Genomic DNA, 18,568 nt, shown 5'->3' on the forward strand with positions numbered 1-18,568 from the left:
CCTACATTGTGGCCCTTATCTATCTTTGGAAAAGAGACCTTTGAATATACAGCCCACTAACCTCCACCAGTGGGGTAAGACTACATGGTTGCCGTTCATGAACTTTGGAGCTTTGTATTTAATCTTGCTTGTACACAGCCACCTTATATATTACGTACTTTTGACTTGGTGGCTAAGGACATTTCCCCAGGACATAAGAAGGGAGAGGAGCAGGCCACCGCTTCCTCCACAGTTTCCATATTACTATATATTATAACTGCGCAATTTTAAATAGTATGTTGAGTGTATGGGAGTTGGCTGGAATTGAATGAATGGCCCACTTTTAGTAATTGTTACCTTTGTATTTTATATGTTTTAATATTTTACGTGGGAACTGTTAGTGTGGATAACTGAGAATGTGTGACTCGGAGGACCTGCTGGGGAAGGCGGGGGGTACCGGGGTGGTTGGGGGGACCATGGACATGGGAGTGGGTCGGAGCATAGCGGTCGTGATAGGGAGAGGCAGATATGGCGGGGACCTTAGGGCTGGCCATTACCGGGGAAGGAGGGTTCGCTACATCACAGAGATCCCTCCTTCCGGCCCTAGGAGTCCCACTCCAAGACCAGATGGCGCGAGTAGTCAGGACCCTGGTCTCAGGCTGTTGTCGCTAAATGCCAGGTCTGTTGTTCACAAAGCTCCCCTCGTCCGGGACTTAATTGTTGACGAGAGGGCAGACCTGGCATGTATTACTGAAACCTGGCTGGGCACAGAAGGAGGAGTCCCCCTTGTAGAGATGTGCCCAGAGGGATTTCAGGTGCTTCATCAGCCGAGAGCCCAGGGAAGGGGTGGCGGTGTGGCTATTGTAATCCGGGAGTCTCTGTTACCTCGTAGGGTCCCTGCTCCGGAGCTTGTCGGGTGTGAGTCTCTGCTGATAAAGTTGGACCTCAAGGGTCAAGTGGGTTTGCTGCTAACGTACCTGCCTCCCAACTGCGTTGCAGCATCCCTCCCCTCGCTCCTCGAGTCAGTAGCCGAGCTGGCAGTTGAGTTCCCCAGGCTTATAGTTCTGGGGGATTTCAATCTGCCATCGCTCGGTGAACGCTCTGATGGGGCGCAGGAGTTCATGGCTTCCATGACAGCCATGGGCTTGACCCAAGTAATTCGGGGCCCAACCCACGCAGCGGGTCACATGCTCGACCTCGTATTCCTCTCGGAGCAGTGGATGTGTGATCTTGGTCTGAGGGGTAATGAGATCCTACCCCTGTCGTGGTCAGACCACTGCCTACTGAGGCTTGACTTCCGGAGGCCAAACCCCCACCGTAGGGAGGAGGAACCGACCAGATGGTTCCGCCCCAGGCGACTTATGGACCCGTTGAGGTTCCAGACGGAGCTTGGGGTTATTCCTGATACTCTCGCCCACAGTTCGGCGGAGACTCTGGCTGCCGCCTGGTACTCGGCGGCGTCGGAGTCTCTCGACCGGATTGCGCCACTACGGCCCCTCCGGGTCAGTGGATCCCGGAGACTTCCCTGGTTTACCGAGGAGCTCCGGGAGAAGAAACGCCGGAGGAGGTGCCTAGAGCACCAGTGGAGGTCCGATAGGTCCGAGGCGAACCGAGCACTCTTAACTACCTGCACCAAGGACTATGTCCGAGCACTAAGAACTGCAAAAAGATCATATATTTCAGCCTTGGTTGCGTCCGCCGAGTCACGCCCAGCCGCCCTGTTTAGGATAACCCGCTCCCTCCTCAATAGGAGGGATGCGGGAGACCCCTTGCAGGGTAGGGCTGAGGATTATGCTCAATTCTTGGCGGACAAAGTAGCTCGGTTTCGATCGGACTTGGACTCCACCGCAGTAGATCCAGCTGAGACACAGGAGGATCACTTGCCACACCAGTTCTGGGTTGAGTTCCAGGACGTTGCCTCTGGGGATGTGGACAGGGCCATTCGAGCTGTAAGTGCCTCCACTTGTATTCTGGACCCGTGTCCCTCCTGGCTGGTTGCCAACAGCAGGGAGGTGACACATGGCTGGATCCAGGCGGTTGTCACCGCCTCCCTTCGGGAGGGGCACTTCCCCGCCGTACTTAAAACGGCGGTGGTGAGACCCCTCCTGAAGAAACCATCGTTAGATCCAGCCATTTTAAACAACTTTCGTCCTGTCTCCAACCTTCCCTTTATCGGGAAGGTTGTTGAGAAGGTGGTGGCCTTTCAGCTCCAACGGGCCTTGGAGGAAGCTAGCTATCTTGACCCCTTCCAGTCCGGCTTCAGACCTGGTTACAGCACAGAAACCGCTTTGGTCGCATTGACCGATGATCTCTGGAGGGCCAGAGATGGAGGCTATGCGTCCATCCTGGTTCTCCTTGACCTCTCAGCGGCTTTCGATACCATCGACCATGGTATCCTTCTGCGACGACTGCGGGAGGTGGGAGTGGGAGGCACTGTTTTGCGGTGGTTCTCCTCCTACCTCTCGGACAGGTCGCAGTCGGTGTTGGTCGGGGGGCAGAGATCGTCCCTGAGGCCCCTAACGTGTGGGGTGCCACAGGGTTCGGTCTTATCCCCCCTACTATTTAACATATACATGAAACCGCTGGGCGAGATCATTCGGAGGCACGGGATAAAATACCACCAATATGCGGACGATACGCAATTGTATCTGTCCGCCCCGTGCCAACTCAATGAAGCGGTGGACGTGATGAACCGGGGTCTGGAGGCCGTTAAGAACTGGATGAGTGCTAACAAACTGGTACTCAACCCGGACAAGACCGAGTGGCTGTTGTGCTTCCCCCCCAATAATTTGGCTAATATACCAACGCTTAGGCTGGGGGGTCAAATTTTATACCCCTCAGATAGGGTCCGCAACTTAGGAGTCCTCCTGGACCCACAGCTGACTTTTGATCACCAGCTGTCAGCTGTGACCAGGGGGGCATTTGCCCAGGTTCGCCTGGTCCGCCAGTTGCGGCCCTACCTAGACCGGGGGGCTCTCACAACAGTCACTCGAGCCCTTGTGATCTCTAGACTGGAATACTGCAATGGGCTCTACATGGGGTTGCCCTTGAAGTGCATCCGGCGACTGCAGCTAGTCCAGAATGCAGCCGCGCGAGTGATAGTGGGCGCACCGCGGTTCGCCCACGTTACACCTGTCCTCCGCGAGCTGCACTGGCTACCTGTTGGTCTCCGGGTGCGCTTCAGGGTACTGATGACCACCTTTAAAGCACTCCATGGTAGTGGATCTGAGTACTTGAGAGACCGCCTTCTGCCGATTACTTCCCTAAATCGACCAATTAGATCGCACAGACTGGGCCTCCTCCGAATCCCATCTGCCAGTCAATGCCGACTGGCGACCACACGGAGGAGAGCCTTTTCTGTTGCTGCTCCGACCCTGTGGAACGAGCTCCCCATGGAGATCCGTACCCTCACCACTATCCAGACCTTCCGCGCAGCCCTCAAGATCTGGCTCTCCCAGCAGGCCTGGGGATAGGCTTCCAATTCACCCGCCCGAGTGTTTGATTGTCGAATGAAAGTTGTGTTTTACTATCTTTTCTTTGTTCACATATTGTTTTGTTTTTGACCTTGCACCCCCCCCCCCCCCTGTGGTTGTAAGCCGCCCTGAGTCCCCTCAGGGAAAAGGGCGGCATATAAATCCCAATAAACCTAAACCTAAACCTAAATTTAAAATGCAATAATAGAGGTAACAAACTCAAAACAGAGAGAGATACCACAAGAAACAACACTGGATGATGGATGAAATTCTTCATCTCATGGATGAAAGACACTGCTTTAAAAATAAAAACAAAGAATACAATGCATTGCAGAAAACAATTAGAAGAAAAATTCGACTGGCAAAAGAAAAGTGATTCGCAAAGAGATGCAAAGAAATAGAAGAGACAGAATGTATTCATGATAATTTTGTGAATTATAAAAAGTGAAAGAAGCAGCAGTTGTCCGGACTCCGGACTTGGTTGACGAGGAGGGGGAAATCATCTTGTATGAAAAACTAAGAAGATGGAAGAAATATATTGAAGAACTTTTTGAGGACACGGGATGATATTGATATAGGAAGTATAACAACTGGACCAAATATTACTGTGGAGGAGGTTGACTACGCAATAAAAATAGCAGCCAAGGTGGCGCAGTGGTTAAATGCAGCACTGCAGGCTACTGCTAGATCAGCAGTTCAGCGGTTCAAATCTCACCGGCTCAGGGTTGACTCAGCCTTCCATCCTTCTGAGGTGGGTAAAATGAGGACCCAGATTGTTGGGGGCAATATGCTGACTCTCTGTAAACCGCTTAGAGAGGGCTGAAAGCCCTATGAAGCGGTATATAAGTCTACTGCTATTGCTATAGCAAAAACAAGAAAAGCCACAGGACCTGATGATTTCCCAGTAGAAATTTTTAATAGAAATTGCTAGAAGACAATGGGAAGAAAATTTTACTGGAGCTCTTCAGTCAACTATATGAAACAGGAAAGATACCAAATGATTAGCTAAAGTCACCTTTGTGACAGTCTCTCTAAAAAATGAATGCAAAGAAGTGTACCGAATAAGCTTAATGAGTCATGCCCTGAAAATACAGAATTCAAAAGAATTCACATAAGAACATACTACAAAATTGAGGAATGTCTAAGTAATACACAATTTAGTTTCAGAAACAATCTTGGTACATGAGATGCCCTATTCAGCATTCAAGTTCTTGTACAGAATATTTTGGACATGTGATGTGACATCCAGAAAAATACAGCATTCCTCACTTAATCCTCCAGGGAAAGATTGAAGGCAAATGAGGTCCAGGCAGAAGAAGAACATCATGGCTTCAAAACCTAAGGTTTGGACAAAACTCGGCAGCACTTTTTCATGCGGCTGCTGACAAAAATAGGATTGCAAACATCTGATGATGGATATGGCACAAGAAAAAGAAGTCGTCCTCAACTTGAAACAATTTGCTAGTGACTGTTCAATGTTACAACAGCAGTGAAAAAAGTGACATGGCCATTTTTCACACTTTACGATTGTTACAGCATTCCTATTGTCATGTGATCTTGGCAACAGATTCATATTTATGATGGCTGCAGTGTCCTGGGTTCATGTGATCATCTTTTATGACCTTCTGACAACCAATGGTGAAACCAGAATCACTTAACCATGTTACTAAGTTAACAAGTGCAGTGATTCACTTAATTGAGAATGGTTGTATAATGGGGCAAAACTCACTTAACTCTCTTGTTTAGCAACAGAAATTCTGGGCTCAATTATGGCCATAAATCAATGACTACCTGTACCTTTTCCTTTTGAAACTGGATGCAGGCCAGTGGTAGGTTTCAAAATTTTTCTCTTCCAGTTCTGTGGGTGTGGCTAGGTGTGGAGATCACGTGATTGAGTGGCATGGCCAACTTGACATCACTCATGGCCATGGACATTCAATCATATGACTCCCCCCCCACCTAGCCACGCCTACAGAAAAAGGTAGGGAATTTTTTTGAATTTCTACCTATCTACCTGCATTGTTAGGTGAGCTCCCCATTAGGAGAGTGAGTACGTTCAGCGAAGCGTTGTGAGAGTTGTGTTGGAGAACACACAAACCAGCATACAGTGACACTACAGTTTAAATAGGCTTTTACTTTCATGGAAATAGAGGTATCAGAGTCTATCAAACGGTCCAAGTCATACACAGATAAGACAGTCAGTCATAAATGTCTTTCAGTTAAGGGATAATCCCAATAAGATAGTCCAGTATCCTATAATCAGTTCATTACTCAAGGTTTGCTAGGAGTTGCAAAACTTACAATAGCTCACGGCACTCAGATCAGATCAGCCCAGCATCTAACGAAACAGAGAGCTAACAGTCATTCTGGCTCCCTCTTATGGCCGATAGAGGGAAAACAGCAACCAATCACATTTTACAGTATGATTTAAAGAAACAGGTACAATATTGTTACATGATTTATATATTGCCAACCCAACTGTTAGATTATATTCCTAACATTCTCCCCTTCGGTAGGACAATATATAAATCTTACAATCTTAATCTGTATATTCCTAACATGCATGCCGTCCTGCCCTCCATTCACCAGTCGCACATGTCGCTCTGTTTCAGCAGACCTGGCCCTAGCCCCGCTTCCTCCCCTAGCACCGCCTCTTTCTTCAGGCTGCTTACCTTCCTCCCATGGCAGCTGGTCCGGACTCCAGAAAGCAAGCTGAACTCTGGTAGTTTTTGGCGGCCTCCAGCCAGCCTCCGCAGCCACAAAGCGGCTCTCAAAGAGGTGGTGGCTGGTCACAGGCCACTAGAAACTACCAGAGGTTGACCAAAAAGCTGCTGCCATCGCCACCCTGTTCTTTGCGCTGGCCGCGCATGTGCAGCCCATTGTCTGCTGAGCAGGTTAGCAAGGTTTTTAGCAGGTGAGGTAACATCAGAGCATGTGAGTGAGATTTGCTGATAAGCTACTATATACAGTATCATTATTCCCCATGTTCTAATGATGTTACCTAGCTCAGTAATGAAACATCTATGGTAGGTGTGTCAAACTCAATTTCATTGAGGCCTGCATCAGGATTGTGTTTGACCTTGGGGAGCGGAGTAGGCATGGCCAGGTTGGGTGTGGCCAGCTCACCATCACTTGTGTCAGAGGCGCTTATGGTCTGAGCGCTCTGCCAGAGAAAACAGACTTCCAAGCTTTGTTTTTGGTTGGCAGAAGCACGTGGGCCATCTTTTGCTGTTTCCAGGGCAGCCCCGTGGGCCAGATCTAAGCACCTCACAGGGCAGATCCAGCCCCCGAATCTTGAGTTTGACACCCCTGATCTATGGGAAAGCAGCCAAACTTGAAAAACATCAAGAACAAACTTGTGTTACCTATGTTTTGTACTATTAGAAAGACAGAACTATAGGTTGCATGGAATGAACTTTAGAATTTAGTACCCATACCTATTTATTTATTAAGTTCTTAGATAATTTATTTGTCTTTTAGCACTATTTGACATTTGAAATGTAGAATACAGTAAATGGAATAGAAACCATGGTACTTTTTAAAAATTTTGTATTTTTTCCCCAGGAAGTTTTAGAAATGTCTGCATTAAATAGTAACTTCCATTAATAGCACTGTTTTCTGACAAAATGTTCTTAAGAATAGATCTAGGGATCCTTTTCATGGCTTACTTTTATACACATTTGAAACCTTTGCCTACATGAATCTGTTTTAATTTATTTTATATGTTCAATACAAAACATCTAAGTAAGTTAGATGTATCCTTTGTATCTTTTGTGACTTAACATTGATTTGATAAAGTATCCTACTTTTTGTTGTTGTTTTTTTTTTTGGTTTTATAGTAAATATGTACAGTATACACACACACACACAGTATACATACATACATTTATATATATATTTAAATTGAATCCAGATGAGAGACTTGTACTCTTGTAGCTCAGTTCTATATTTTGTGTTTTTTGGTGTCTTTACATTTTTTACTGTTTTATTTTCTAGTTTCAGAGCAGTAGTTGTGTCCAAAAAAAACCCCTACCATATAAATTGACCAGGTTTTTAAGTCAAAAGAAAACACTGAAAAATCAACAATTTCTTGTTTTGAAAGATGGTTTCTCATTGTTTACAGAACTGATTTAAATGGAATGGCAAACCTTTGGGAAAAAAATAGACCATCCATAAAGTTAACTATCTTTCAGGCCTGCCTGAGGGATCAAGAAACTAGCTACACTGGTTGAATTAGATGTTCTGCATGTATATGTAAGTTTTAAAATCTAGGGGAGAGATCTACTTATGTTGCAAAATTCAGAGATAATCATGATGCTGCTTTTCATGGTAATAGAGTTAGATGTGATAACATTGCTTAAACGTTTAATTCTATTAAGTGGGAAGATTTGGTCTGAGTTTCTGTAGATGATTTATCTCTCCATTTTTAAGGTATACTCAAATTTTCTATGATAACATAGTTCAAATATTTTACCTTTTTATCTTTTAGATATTTTATTAGTGGCTTTAAATGAAGAGGGAAACATGTTTTACTAATCAACATCAAATTATGTAATTACAGATTGCCAAAAAAAGGCAATATGTATAATAACTTTTATATGTTGTTGTTTACTTGGAACTTTGAAGCATCATGAACTTAAAAAGAAAACTAAACACGTAAAAGCGACTCATACTCAGTTATATTTATCAACTTCAGACTTGAGTTTTCATAAATGCTGTGGCCTAACTTGACTCTTGAAAGTTGTGCTCTCTGCGGCTTCTTAAACCCCATATCTGTGGGATTTAAATATATAATAATAGTGAATTTTTGGAAAATATAAATTCATATTCTCAGTTTGTAATATTTAGTGTTAAATTTGAAAAGAAAGCTGTGAAGCAGCTGATTGCCATATAGGAAACTCTGAAGAGAAAGAAACAAGGCACCAGAGGAAGAACGCAAAGTCTTTTCTGGAACCAAAGAGGACAGGGGCAGTGTAAATAATAGAATTGGTACCAACAAATGAGAGAGACATTGCATGACGGTCTATTTTCACCATTTCTTCAGCTGAAGGGGTGATGAATGTCTGATCTTCATTTTAGCTTATATAGATATGAGAAGCAACCATATTTTGTTTCTTTGAATAAGCGGTATAGAATAAAATAACAGTCTATAAACAAAATAGAGTAGTGTGTGTGTGTGTGTTGCTTATAGTATACTATTGTACTGTACTGTATTGCTTACAGTATATTGTCTATCTCTCTGTGTCTTGAACAGCGCAGTATATTACAGTATAGTCTATAAACAGTATGTATGTATATTCTACAAATAGTCTAGACGAGAGTAACAATATATTAAGTTTGCTTCTGATTCATAGAATGCAAATCTAGATGCAGCCCAGAATAGTGAAAAATGAAGACAAGCAAAGCAGTAGGGAAGCGAAGAGGGAAATGCTCATTGAGAAGGAAGAAGAGGACTCTGCTGCCTACTTCATCCATATTGAGAGCCAATAATAAGGCAACACTGCCAGAAGCTATTTGGCACTGTCAAGGAAGGTTTCCTCCTTGGGATATCAACATAAAAGGAGTATTTATGAGTAAATGAATTTGGACAGTGAACTGGACTTAGTCCATGTGCTGATAGTTTTCTACCCCAGTAAGAGGGAAAAGAGAGAATAGATTAATTTATAAACCATAGTATCTTTACAGACTGATCTCCCTCCCTCCCTCCCTCTCTCCCTCCCTCCCTCTCTCTCTCTCTCTCTCATGTGTGTGTGTGTGTGTTCTACTGTATTGCCCATTTATTTATGAAATCTAAATGCTGCTCATCTCATAATCCAAATGACACTGGGCAGTTTACAAATGCAAACCATAAAACCATTTCAAAAAAGACATAATTAAAAGCAAAATTAAAACAGTGAAAAACAGAATAAAATGAGGTTACAAAGATGAGTTAAAAACCACCAACTACCTCACCTCACCCAGGTTGTATACCACTATTAATTTCCTTGGCCAATTTGCAGAGCCAGGTCTTCATCTTCTTCCAGAAGGTCAAAAGAATGGGGGCCAACCTCATCTCTGTGGGCAAGATATTCCGTAGGCAGGTACAGTTGCAGAGAAAGCTCTGTCAATTGAAATTCTTTAATGAGTGGAGTCCACGACATGTCCTCACTGCCTCAGTGGGACAGGTCGATGTAATTGGGGTAAGACAGTTCTTCAAGTAACCACCTTATGCCAGAATTTTAAAGGTGATAACTAACACCTTGAATTGGACCTGGAAGCAAAACAGCACTGGCGAGGCATAAAACAATGATTAAACAGCTATCATCACCTAATTTGAAGAAGTAGTTTGCTAATATACTATATGGCATTTCTTAACATTTAAAATAGTCTTTTCAACAGGGGTAAATAATTTGAGACTGGAAATCCAATTGTAAGTTGTTATGGCTCTAAGTCAAGATAATTAGATTTCTAGTCCCAAGTTATAAATTGAATACCTGTATATTGGTTTGTTTCTAGCTCAGACAAAGCACATGTCCAGGAACTCATATTTTTTGTTAAAAATCGAAGACATTGGCTTTTCTTAAATAATGAAATTGGTTTTTTTTCCCAATTATCCTGGATCTATAATCATTATCATATGAACCTAGATTTTTTACTTCGGCTGTATCATTCATTGAGGATTTATTTGAGTAGCCTTTTCTATTTTTATAATGAATTTTGTATGCAAGATCATTCCAGGTCACTTATTAGTCTGCATTTCTATGATTGTTTAATTATGTGGGCTTGTGATTAATTAGAAGCCAGACAATGTATAATTTATTTCTAAGTGATTAAACTTTATGTTTCACTGAGAAAAGGTTTTAATTTTATAATCTACTTAATGTATTTTTATATACTTCTATAAATAACAAAAGATTTATCTTTTGTTGTTGTTTTTAGACTGAATGCCCAATTCCTCTGAGAGAAAAAAACCATAATGGATCCTAGCTGTGATTACCACTTTCTTCACCGTGTTTTGGGGAAAACTGTACACATCACATTGAAATGTGGCATATTCCAGGGGATATTGCAACATGTGGATTCCAGTCAGTGTATCTTTCTAAACAGAGGTATTGCTGCTCTTTTTAAATTCAGTGCATTTATACTGAAGATTGTAGTGGGGTTTGATTCATTTTCTCTACCAACATGACTAATTTCTAAATAATAAGGTATTATTCTAGATTGTTTTGTGGAATAAAAACATAGTTTGATCACAGATTATCAAAAAGCTGAAGTATGTAAATATATTTGAAATTACATCTCCCCACCCCATCGCTGAATTCCCAACATTAGTGTCTCATTTTTCAAAACATTTGATTTAATGTTATTTCTTAAAGATCAAGCTCCAAACATTTTTCTCTAAAATTTGTTTAAAAGTTCAAATCTGGATTGGCTGTGAAAGTCAAAAATGCTGGACTGAATTGCAACTTCAATTTAGAGAAACTTGATATTTGAGAAGGAAATGAATAACTCCAGTACTCGAAGCTCTCATACTTGTGGTGTGAGTTCTTGGCAGATATAGTAGCAAAGCAACATTCCTCTCTTTTCTTAATAATTTGTTAGCTGTAATTTTTATGAACATTTGATGTAGGATAATCAGCAAAAGAATTTGATGAGTTATGATCAAGCTTATTCTTCCTAACAGGGGAGTTGGACTTAAAATATTGGACAACCTTAAACACCAACAAGCTGAAAAGTTAGCTTCGTTAATCTTTTGTAGCATAACCCATCTATGATCAACCAAAATAAGTTACATGAACTTCTAGAAACTTCTCAGTGCTAAATAGTTATTACGGTCTCCTAGTATTGTCACTAACTCAAATACTTTGGCCACCTAATGAGAAGGAAGGACTCACTGGAGAAGAACCTAATGCTGGGAATAATTGAGAGCAAAAGAAGAAGGGGTGACAAATGAGGTGGCTCGACAGAGTCACTGAAGCAGTCAGCATGAGCTTAATTGGACTCCTGAGGATGGTAGAGGATAGAAAGGCCTGGAGGAACGTTGTCCGTGGGGTCACAATGGGTCAGACATGACTTCGCAACTAAGAACAACAACAACAAAGTATTGTCACTAATTTGTCCATCAAATGTGTTTCTTTATATTAGCAACATTCCATCATTGTAATACATCTCCCTCAATGCTAACACATTAGTAATAGTTACCCTTCTGGGTCCATTGAAAATTTCTCCCTGCATCTGACTGTTATCAGCCTGATTACATTCAAATAACTCCTTACTTAATGTTCATTAATGCTTCATAATATAATTCATTTAATTATTTAAAATGTTCATATCAGTTTTTTCAAGTTACACTTTTGTAACTCTATGATAAATTTATTAGTGGCACATTGGAGTGCAAATGGCTTGAGATTTCTTTCTATATTTCACATATTAATCCTTAGTCAATATGTATCTTGTGCAAGAGTAAGTAAATAAGTCATTACTATGTACTTGTAAGACTGAATTTCAACAGAACCTAAGAAACAAAATACACTCAGATTTTAAATTGCAGAAAGAGGCTAATATCTGTGCCATCTAAATTACTCAATAACGACCATCTATTGATACGTTCCAAAGTACTAACTTCACACCCTGATAGAAATGAGTCATTACATACAATATAATACAGTATAAAGAGCCCCTCCTGCAGCACTTTGTGTGCCAACTTAAGCCTTTTTTTAATTACAGGATTTAGTTTGCTGGAAAAGAGAAGTACTATAAAAACGTGATTTTTTTGATGAGTGTGTTTTGCTTTAACAATGAAAATGTGAGTGAGTCCAAGCAATTTTTTAATGTATATCCTACTTGACAGCTGAACTTTCAAGGTACTTAATAGTAAATACCGTATGTATTTTAAAGCATGCCTAAAATAAATATATAAAACCTAATAAGTCTCAAATCTTCAGATTAAAAGAAAATTCTATAATTATGTTAAATAAATAAATTACTCAATACTCAAATACTTTTAAAATGTTTTTTAATTATTAACCTTGTTTTAATTTTTCTACCTTTTCTGCTTTTTAGGTTTTTAGGCTTTATTTACAAATATTTTATGCTTAACTATTTTGAGGCTTCAAAGGAAGAGTAATATGTTAATAAATAATAAGCTTGAAATAACACTGGGTTTTTCTCACTACAAATATAATGATTAAATGTGCTTGAAAATAAAATCTAGCAAGATGTTTTATAGTTTTAGGGCCAGAAGCTATTTTATTTATTAGTGCAATTCAGACTTCATCTGTCACATTTCAGAGGCAAGGAAGGTTCTTTCCAACATAATCCCTAACAGATGAAGACTATTTATATGGAAGAGGCGGTCCTTCAGATAACTTAAATTGATGCATACAGTATAATACCTTTTGATGTATTTGGTGTGCAAATTGCAGCCTGCTTTTCTGAAGCTTCAAGCACATTAAATTCCACTGATTCTGTGACAGCAAGGGCAAATATAACGGACCAACATTCAAGTCAAGAGTTACACAGTATTGCACTTTTCCACAAGTATTTCTGGATTAATCTATCAATATTTGAAATTCCAGGGAGACCCGCAAGTGCTGTTTAGAACTTTAAAATATTAAGAGTGGAGTTCATATTATTCACTACTATACTTTTAACACGATAAAACCTGACAATCCACCCACCTACACATATGCTCACCCTGAAGAATCAAGCCAAAGTACCTACTAATATAAAGTAACCAATTGAATCACTTTGGGAATATTTCAAGCAGAACAGATGGTAACAGCATTTTATCATTGTTGCTGGTATTTACAGAATGGTACTTACATTTTATCATAAATTGTTGGGCCGCTATTCTCCTTAAAGTATCAAACCTTTTTTTAAAAGCAATCTAAATTGGTGATCATTATCATATCTGATGCAGTGAATTCTTTGGATTAACCATGCTTTGCGTGAAGATGTGCTACTACCTATTGGTCTAGAACAGGGGTGCCAAACTCGCAGCGTCTCATGACGTATCACAACTTTTCCCCCTTTGCTAAACCAGGTATGGACGTGGCCAGTGCATGACGCATCTGGGCTGCAGGCCGCAAGTTTGACAGCCCTGATCTAGAGTCTCCTCATATTTAATTTCAATGGATGACCCTCCATTTCATCAGCTTTATCAAAAGTAATATTAGTGTATATTTAATTAATTAAAGAACAGAGGCTCATGGAAGGGAACTTACTATTTCTGAATAAGTTATAACTATACATAACTATTTATAGAGGAAATAACTATTTCTGAGTATTCTCACATCCTAATACTATACTGTATTACAATATTGAAATATTTTATTCTTCTTAGAATTGGTTTATTCTGACCAATTTAGAATTGGTTCTAAATTTTAGTATTAAACCGATTTTTTTGTTTATCTAAACAGAATATTTATTCTGTTTGTTTCTTTCAGTTAAGAATTTGGAAAATGGCAGAAATGTACCAGGAATAAAGAGGTTCTTTGGCCATGAAATTGTTAATGGTGAGAATATTTTACAATTACATTCAAAAAAGTTTGATATTTAATGTAATGTTAACTGATATTTTCAGGACTTCATATTAATTAGGGAGTGTCTTTTTAATCTCAAATTTCCAGCTGACCATGATATTTACAATATATTTGACACTGACTGAAGTATGAAATAAGTTTTAAATATATTTTAAAATATATTTTCATTAGATCTTTGATTTGATTTTAAGCCTTACAAAACAACAATGAAATGAATTAACTGTAAAACTATTTATTAAGAAATATAGCAATTCTATTGCTTTGATTTTATTGAATTGGGTTCTATTTATAAATTAATTACATATAAAATATTTTGGATCCATTGGAATCTATAGACATAATCATTCAGTTTTTACAAAATACTTTGTAAGACTATAGTAGGAATGTTGGGTAAATTCCAATATTTTACACACATTATTTCTAAAGTTTATTGAGACCCAGTTAATCTTCCTTTTCCTTTAAAGCAAAATGTTCACAGATGAACAGGATTTGAAAGCAAACCTCAAACAAAGCAATTTGATCTAATACAATGCAAGCTAAGGGCATTTTCCACATGCCCTTCATGTGTTCTTTTCAAAATTAACTGCATTACAGGTAATTCTCAACTTGGCATCATAAATGAACCCAAATTTTCTATTGCTAAGCAAAAGAGTTGTTAGGTGAGTTTCTCCCCATTTTATAACTTTTCTTGCCACTGTTATTAAGCAAATCACTGCAGTTCAGTGGTGGGATCCTGCCAGTTTAACAACTGGTTCGGTGATCATGTGCTTTGTGCGCTATTATAAAATGTGGTGAAGATACGAATAGTTACCCTCCATTTTACTGCTGTGGAGTAACACAGGTGAGGTGTGGCAATCTGCTCTGCCGCGCAAATCAGCTGAGAAGCTATAGCTCAGTATAGCGCAGGGGAGGGAGGGCCCACCTGATCGTCGGAGTGAACCAGTTCTCTCCCAGCTGATTGTCTGAGCTATCGGTTTGTCTGAACCAGTAGAATCCCACCCCTGCTGCAGTTGTTAAGTGAATCTGGCTTCTTCATTGACTTTGCTTGTCAGAAGGTCACAAAAGGTGATTATATGACTCTCAGTACACTGCAACTGTCATAAATATGAGTCAGTTGCTAAACATCTGAATTGTGACCATGAGGAATGCTGCAACAGTAGTAAGTATGAAAAACGTACTTATGACCATCATAACTTTAAACAGTAAGTATGAAAAACACAATGCTGTTGTAACTTTAAACAGTCACTAAATGAACTGTTGTAAATCAAGGACTACCTATATAGTTTCTAAAACTGCTGTAAAGCTCTTTTTCTTTTTGCTTAAGATCTTCTATTTCTCACATGACATGGAACTCTTGTCTCATCTTTCAATTCGTCTTCTGGCTTCTGATCCTCAAAAGGAAATCCTGGTTTTGGATTTTGTAGCCTAGATCAAACATGCAAAGCCCCAGGACTCTCAGGTGGGGAAGGGGGTATCTTTTCTTTTTAGATGACATAGGAGTGAAAAGAGCTTCGCTGTTGGACTGCAGCAGCTGAAGGTGGGAGAGAGACTTTTTTTCTTGTTCAGATCAGCTGGTAGGATTTCAAGAACAGACTGCATAGCCATTTGTCTGCAATGGTTGCTTGCTTGAGCAAGGGGTTGGACTAGAAGACCTCCAAGGCCCCTTCCAATCCTGGAATTCTATGTTCAATGTTCTAATTAGGGGTCATAATAGTAGTGGTGTGAAGTGTCCTGAGTTATAATTGTTAGTCTTTTTCTTCACATTTTAATCCTATCTGTGCTAATAAAGTAAGAACCAGTTTATTTGGAAAAATATTTGGGACTGTATATTATTTGAATATATAAGCTGCATAAAATGCTCTGAACATTATAAATTACCTGCATATAGTTTTTCAGAACCATGTTTGCTTGTTCTTCTCCCTCTCTGCTATTTCTAATCTCAAAACTTTGAAAAGTTCCAAGGTGTACTCTTCTGAATTTGGAAGATCTTAAAACAAGTTGCTATTGCAAATATGTGAATTGTGTAATATGAGCTTCTTTGACAACAAAACCAAAATGGTTTTAGGAGAGTTAACTTAGAATAAACCATTGTAGCCTATATTCTATTTGCATAAAGTTTGCAGGTAACATTATGTAATCCTGTTGTGTTATGTAACATGGACATTTTATAGCTTGTTGCTACTTGATTTTCTATCATGCCCTAATCCTGGCAGGTTCACTTGTCATTGTGTCGGTATTCACTTTTAACTTATCTCATCTGGTTATTAAGTACAGTTCATGGTTGAACTTGAAATCCTTAATAGGAACTGTTGATCTATGTTTCAGTGGAATTGCTCGACGACCTGGAACAATCAGCTGCAGAAAGAAATTTCACTCCTACTAGATCCAGGTACACATGAGGTTTTTGTTCTGAGAAATGACTGAGATCCTGACTATTAGGAAAAGCTATTTATTCTCAGTGGAAAGTGTTATTTCTATACTAGTGATCTATCAAAACCTAAGTGGACCAGGAACATAAAGATATTAAGGCTGCCTACTGTTATTTAATAATGTGTGTGTATATACAGTATATATAGTATATGTATCTATAATATATAATATAGCCTTCTCCAATTTAGTGTTCAGGTTCTATACCATTATTTCCAGCCAAAGAAATGTGGTTATATGCCATCATACTATTAATATGTTTGTCATGAACCTGCTTTACTTTAATATCAATAAGGTAAGGGTGACTGTTTATGAATATTATTGTGCTTTCAAGGTCCTCACCCCAAAATTATGTAAATTGATGGCTAAGAAGTCAGACAATTTCCTAGCATCTATTTAGATCTCATCTCTTCCATATCCTTGTCAGAAATTGTAATAATGATTATAATGAAATTAGCTGAAGTAAAGATTCTACCTAGATTCAGACATTGTACTAAGCCAAGTTTTGCCTTAATCATGATTGAATCCACAAATGTTGGATGAAGATACCCATCTTACTGTGGGGTCCCCAGTGCTCTCTCAGCTTTGTTGTTTTCTTGCAGACATTTCATTACCCAGCTTGATAATATCATCAGTGCTAGAGAGGAGTAGCACTTGCTCCCTTCTTATATACTAGTGGCTTACCCTGTCAGCCTTTGTAGGAGTGTTCTTAGTGATTCCTTGATTAGCCTGTTGTTTATTGTTAGCTCCTATCAAGGAGGAACAACAAAAGGAGGAACAACAAAAATCAAGCCATAACAGGAAGGTCTTCACTTTGCAGGATAGTACTATAAAACCTCACCATAGGTAGTCCTCAACTTACCTCTTTTCATTTAGTGACTGTTTGAAGTTACAATGACACTGAAAAAAGTGACTCATGACTAGTCATTATTTTATGACTATGGCAGCATCCCCAAGATCACTTGATCAAAATTTGAGCAGTTGGCACATATTTACAACAGTTGCAACATCCCAGCATCTATTTATGATCTTCCCAGCCAGCTTCTGACATGCAAAGTCTGAGTAGCCAGATTCATTTAATGACTGCATGATTCTCTTAACAACTGCAGTGGGAGCCAGGTACTCCCATCTACTGTCCGGAGAGGTCTGGCCAGAAGTGGTCTTCATGGAAGAGTTGCAGCCAAAAAGCCATACCTCCGACGTGGGAACTAGGCTTTACTTAGCAACAATGGCAAAAAAATGTTGTAAAATTAAGTCTTGTTGTATTTGGGTCTTTTCCCATGTAAGATTGAGATTGTCTTGGCAACGTAGACTCCTTGGTTTTCTAGCCGGATTTTGTCTTTGGGGTTTCTTAAGATGTTAGAATACCAAGGAGTCTACGAAATACCATGCAAAATCTGCCCTGCAACATACATAGCACAAACGAACAGGATAATAAATGCACACATTGCGGAACACAAGAACTCAGTAAGAAAAAAAGAAAAAACTTCCTCCCTTTTCCAGCACCTTAAAGCTAGAGGGCATGGAATTAATTTTGAAGGAACCAGGTTAATTTCTAAAACTGAACACTTCAACAAGAGAATAATTATGGAAGTTATCGAAATAGAGAAACACCCCCACAACATGAATAAATGTGATGATACTTCCCACCTACCAGACATCTGGAAACTAGCCCTAGTCAACAAACAAGCCCCACCCACCACCCAGGCTGTCACAACACGAAACAACAATGGGCACACAGCCAGCACCAATCACCACCAATCTACCAATCATGATACAACCACACAACCAATCATTCCACTTACTGAAACAAAGCCAGCACTACCCACCCCCACCAAGATTTATAGAAAGACGGCAGCTCTGACCATTCTTTAAGCCCAAACCCAGCCTGAAGATGGCGAGTGAAACCTCACCGAAATGTAGCCAAGACAATCTCAATCTTACATGGGAAAAGACCTGAATACAACAAGACCAGCATACCTACACCCATGAAAATCTACGAAAACATATATACACACACAAACACATACACACACACATGTGCAAAAGTTTTAGGCAGGTGTGAAAAAATGATGTTAACAAAGAATGCTTTCAAAAATGGAAGTGTTAAACATTTATGTTCATAAATGAACAAAATGCAATGAATGAACCAAAGAGAAATCTAAA

The 18,568-nt window shown here is 39.8% G+C and overlaps 1 protein-coding gene across 7 annotated transcripts in view; it reads left to right on the top strand.

The window, feature by feature from the left end:
• The window catches only part of EXD1 (exonuclease 3'-5' domain containing 1), a 33,610-nt gene that overhangs the window by 1,606 nt on the left and 13,436 nt on the right, over positions 1–18,568 (top strand). For 3 of the 7 annotated variants that reach the window (XM_032229393.1, XM_032229421.1, XM_032229397.1), the window contains exons 2-5: positions 7,576–7,706; positions 10,371–10,540; positions 13,880–13,948; positions 16,301–16,364. In XM_032229393.1, the coding sequence (XP_032085284.1) occupies positions 10,408–10,540; positions 13,880–13,948; positions 16,301–16,364 (266 nt within the window). In that variant the 5' untranslated portion in view covers positions 7,576–7,706; positions 10,371–10,407. Of the gene's footprint in view, positions 1–7,275; positions 7,707–10,370; positions 10,541–13,879; positions 13,949–16,300; positions 16,365–18,568 lie in introns of those variants that run through there. The other 4 variants (XM_032229403.1, XM_032229409.1, XM_032229417.1 and 1 more) reach the window with 2 other exon arrangements.

Source organism: Thamnophis elegans, chromosome 1 (genome assembly GCF_009769535.1).
Source record: "Thamnophis elegans isolate rThaEle1 chromosome 1, rThaEle1.pri, whole genome shotgun sequence".
Lineage (NCBI taxonomy): Eukaryota > Metazoa > Chordata > Lepidosauria > Squamata > Colubridae > Thamnophis > Thamnophis elegans.